Source organism: Eurypyga helias, unplaced genomic scaffold (assembly GCF_000690775.1).
Source record: "Eurypyga helias isolate BGI_N326 unplaced genomic scaffold, ASM69077v1 scaffold50326, whole genome shotgun sequence".
In the NCBI taxonomy this organism is placed as follows: domain Eukaryota; kingdom Metazoa; phylum Chordata; class Aves; order Eurypygiformes; family Eurypygidae; genus Eurypyga; species Eurypyga helias.
The window spans coordinates 14,207-18,904 of record NW_010259472.1 but is presented as its reverse complement, the minus strand read 5'-3'; the positions used below and the strand labels follow the sequence as shown (position 1 = coordinate 18,904).

At 40.4% G+C, this 4,698-nt stretch overlaps 1 protein-coding gene across 1 annotated transcript in view; it reads left to right on the top strand.

Annotated features, from left to right (window-relative positions):
- Positions 1-270: 270 nt before the first annotated feature.
- NEDD1 (neural precursor cell expressed, developmentally down-regulated 1) overlaps positions 271-4,698 on the top strand; it is a gene marked incomplete at its 5' end in the record, with an annotated part of 10,993 nt that continues 6,565 nt past the window's right edge. The window contains 3 exons of the mRNA XM_010154660.1: positions 271-500; positions 1,456-1,657; positions 2,604-2,790. Of these exons, the coding sequence (XP_010152962.1) occupies positions 271-500; positions 1,456-1,657; positions 2,604-2,790 (619 nt within the window). The remainder of the gene's footprint in view (positions 501-1,455; positions 1,658-2,603; positions 2,791-4,698) is intronic.

The window sequence follows — 4,698 nt, the reverse complement described above, 5'->3', positions numbered from 1 at the left end:
CCCCCCCTTCATTTTGCCCACCAGCTCATACGGTACCATACGTACCCCAAACAGGTAAACAAACCCACTCTGTCCCCCAAACAGCACAAATGGCATTGCAATGTGAAATGAACAGGTTTTTACTTTTTATTTTTCAGACTGGTCAGCCTTTCTAAACGACTTCAACTTAATGTAACATCTGTGTTCCCACTCTGTGTCTGTGTTTATAAAATAATTTAATGTGTTGTTTAACAGTGGGATTACAACTCATTCTGTGTGTCTGTTTTACAGCCTGTTCGACATCTGAAATATTCATCCTTTAAGAAATCCTTGCTGGGCAGTGTTTCTGACAGTGGAAATGTAACTCTCTGGGATGTAAATACCCAGGCCCCATATCATAATTTTGAAAATACTCACAAAGCACCAGCCTCAGAAATCTGCTTTTCTCCAGTCAACAAGCTGCTGCTTGTAACTGTAGGTTTGGATAAAAGAATTATTCTCTATGACACTTCAAGTAAAAAGTGAGTATGTTAAAGACCTTTGACTTTTACTGGATCCTTGTTTGTTTTTTATAAATGGAGAAAGCACACCTGATTATCATATGAAGTATTTAATTCAGACCATGTTCAGAATGGTTCACGTGGTTGGCATTTCACCACTGGAGAGCCTGTCCTGTAGTCCGTTTTGCAAACAAATGGAAAACACCAAATAACCAGTCAAAAAACCCCAAGGCGTGCGGGAACTAGTGGAGGTGCTGCGTGTGAGTGACCACTTGTGAGTTCTTCCGTACGGGCTCTTCCTGTCGATACACAGCAGCGAGGCTTTGTGAGGGGCAGTGCAGGCTGTGAGGACTAGCAGATGCCCAAGTTTATCTGGCCTGCTTTTCCAGTTCAGGACAAAAGATGTAACTGGTGCACAGCGTTGCTGGGATTGTGAGCTGTAAATATGGGAGAGTATTGGTTGGAAAAGCAGGAACGGGGTAGGATGGCAAGTGATTTCATGAGACTTTGGTTCTGGTGGGAGTTGCGCTTTCCCTCTAGCTGAACAAAAGCAGGAGTCTGGCTCCAGTTTGAAGGGATGTAGTAGAAGGATGTGAACTAGTTCTTCCTGCAGTTGTGGGAAGATTTGAGTTCACAGCCCTGGGAAGCTAGAGGATGTATGTAGTATGACTGCTGCTGGAAATGGTGATACCAATAAATAATGTGGGTGTCAGAACTGCTGTTGTGAAGGCAATCGGATCCTGTCCTGGTGAAATCTTCTGGGGCATATGCAGGCTTTAATTTATTAGGCATGGACCGTTAGTATAAGCCTCATCTGGTGTTCCTTAAGATATTTCGCTGAATTTACTTGGAACAGGAGAAGTGGAATTACTGACCTATAGCTGAATTATGAAAGCTTCTATATATTTTTCTAGGTGCTCTGTCTGACTTCTGAACTCTAAAAGCTTCTTTATCCTGTCCTTTCTCCCGTTTGAAGGTTACTGACATCAATAGTAGCCGATTTTCCTCTGACAACAGTAGACTTCATGCCTGATGGTACTACTTTGGCTATAGGATGTTCCCGGGGAAAAATCTGCCAGTATGACTTAAGACAACTGACATCACCGCTGAAAACAGTTACTGCGCACAAAGGCTGTGTGAAATGCATACGTCTTCAGTGCAGTACCACGTTTTCCAAGGTAAGGAACTTTCCTTTTATTGCTCAATATGCAGATTAGCGAAAGCAAAGTGTAAGTTTAAGTTCTAAAAATATAAGGTATTAATAAATAAATAAGAGGTAATAATACCATTCAATTTCTGAACATTATAGATGCTGAGGAAAGTGGTTCATACCAACATAGAAATGATAAATTGTTTGGTCTGAAGTGCCATTGTAGGTTGTTTTAATGTGGAATTCCCCCCACCCCTAGCTCCTGTAGAAATGACTGGAACTTCAGTCTTAAATTTCCTGGTGTGAATGCGCTGCCATGGCAGATCCGTTTGCGGCACCTTGGACTCATTGGCAGGCAGTAGCAGAAAGGTCTGTAACGGCCCCTCTGCTTAAGGGGGAGAGACACAGTGGCCTGTCTTGAGGGTTTTTGCATGGTCTGTGGTCTTCTGCAGGCATGTATAAATGGTGGGGAAGTTGATTAAATTACAGAGAAGACTGAAGAGGTTCTTCTAAGACTTAATTAGGCTCTAGTCTGTCCCGAAACTCCACGTGTCCATTCAGTGGAGATGGAGAGAACCTTTGAAGTGGACTCTTTACTGCTCTGAGACTTTTCTTCTAGCACACTTGTTGCTCCTAGTTGGCTATTCCTTTACAATTTGGAGTCCCTAATAACGTAATCCCTTATTTTTCCTAAGCCTAGGATCAAAACTGACCCATGCCAGGTCACTCCATTGTTACTTTTTGCAGGCCTACACAGTCTTCATATAATAATGCAGGTGTTTCCCATGTTCTTTGAAGTTACATTAAGGGACTTCTGTGTTATATTGGTAAGGCCATATCTCCTAGGAAACCTTTGCAAATTGAACTGAATTTTTTTCCTAGTATTTTGAAACAGAAAAAATATTGGTTTATATTTTTACTTTTAACTGAAGGAATAATAACTTCTCTTAATTTATTCTATTTTTTTTCTTCAGTCTAACCTTACAGGTCTTTCAAATAAACCTGTATCCAAAGGAGTGGAAGTCAAAGCTTGTAGTAATCTTGGAGGAATTCAAAATACTGGCATCAAAAATCTTGCCTCTCAGGCATCAGCAACAGTTTCATCTCACCTGATATCGCCGAATGAGAATAAGGGAGGAGAGGTTGGTCAGGAGAAAACAGGTAGTGTCTCCTTCCTGCTCTTACGATCCTATTTGGCACAAAGTAGAAGGTGGAAGGAACTTTTCATGCCTTGACCATTACAGTATAAAAACTTCACCGAGGGAAGGGCATTTCTTTTCAAGAACTGCGCATATGTGCATGCACGTCTGTGCCGCCTTTTCCCTCCTCTCCTGCATTAGGAGACTGTGGAAAGTGAATTGGGTCCCACTACAAGCTTTAGACACATGAAGTGTAAAATACTGGATTTGAAGTAGAAGTCTGTATTTAAACTCTAAAGAAGAGAACTGTGGTGTTCTCTTGTGTTTTGACTTCCTGTAGGTTATCCTTATGTGCATAATATATTTTCTGACAAAGTGTCCGTATGGAATGCAGAGCTTATGGTTTGTAATCCTGTTAATAATCAGGAGTAACAGACCTCATCTGAAAACCCAACCAAACCACAGGAAAAAACCCTAGTCCACAAACCCAAGTGAGAACTGAACTGTGTTTTTGTGTGAGGCATGATTCCAATATCACATGGTAGGCAGGATGTTAAATATCATTGCAAATATTGGTTGTGTAACTGTATTTGCTATTTATGCTTCTGAAATGAACAAGTTCCCTATAAGAATTCTGAGCATTAATCTAAAATTCTGCCAGTGTGTGAAGTGTACTCTTAAAATTTTATTTAATTCAAGAGTTCTGAAAATATGGTCAAATCAGTAACACTGTAGGTGTGATTCTTGGAAAAAAATCCCCAAGACTTCTTAGTGCAACAGCACTTTTCCCCTCCCTTTTTAAATCAGGAGAAATACGTTTAGCAACAGTAATTAGGCAATAAGGCACTGCAGTCCGTAGCGATGCGTATTAATGACCTCCCATGGGTATGCAGTGAAGTACGAGGTGAAGCAGGATGCTTCCTGTGGATGTAAGAAATGTCGCTAATCGACACTACTGAATGCTGTGGAAAATTGTATTTCACTTAAAATATATGATTTATTACCTTTATTTGAAGATGTAATGGCTGTTACCATGCATAATAAATGGATGTTGTAAGAAAATAAAGACTTGCCAAGTAAAACAAATACATTTATGAAACTGAATGTTCACGTTAGAAGCAGGAAGGTGCTTCGGAAGGTACAGTCCCTAAACATAAGAATGGGAATGGGTGAGAGACCGCAGACTGCAGTTTTTCTGGGGAAACTCTTCTACACCCTGACCACGGGGTGTAACGTTGGAGAAATAAGGGGCAGTCAGTACAGTGCTCTGACAGCGTATTGAAAATGTAAAATGGCTGTTCATGCAGCTTACAGGTGGACTGCGGCTTTTTGTCAGAGGTATTTTAAAGTAGAAAAGTATGAATTAATTCAGAATGCGTTGAGAAGTTTGTATGTCCTTTGAGGTGGCTTCCCAAACTTCTGTCGAACAGCTCTCCTCTGGTTTAGGTACTTACCTACATTTAGATTACTGGGAATTGGTTAAAAATATCCGAAAGATGTTTTGCCCTATTTTATATTACACTTTTTCTGTGTCGATCCTCTGGATTCTAGCACAGGTTGATAATTACGCTTCTAGTTTGACTCCGTATGCCACGTATTTCCTTAACTAGCAAGTGCAATTGTGTGTATGTGTCACAGCTGACACATCTGAAGTAGTGGAAAATGTCCTATATTAATACATTTAAAAGTGAAATCTTAAACCTGACTCAAGTCCCAGTTTATGTGAACACTTGGACACAATTAACTGCAGTCATCCACACAGTCACGTTCAGATCACTTGGACAAGTAATCCCACAAAGAGCAGTTGTTAACAGGTTTTATGGACGGTGCTTTGTTTGGGGTTGTTTTTTTCATTAAAGTAGGAACAAAGTAAAGCTTTTGTATGTACAGGTGATGTATTCATAGGAGGTGTATTTATGGATTACACAGC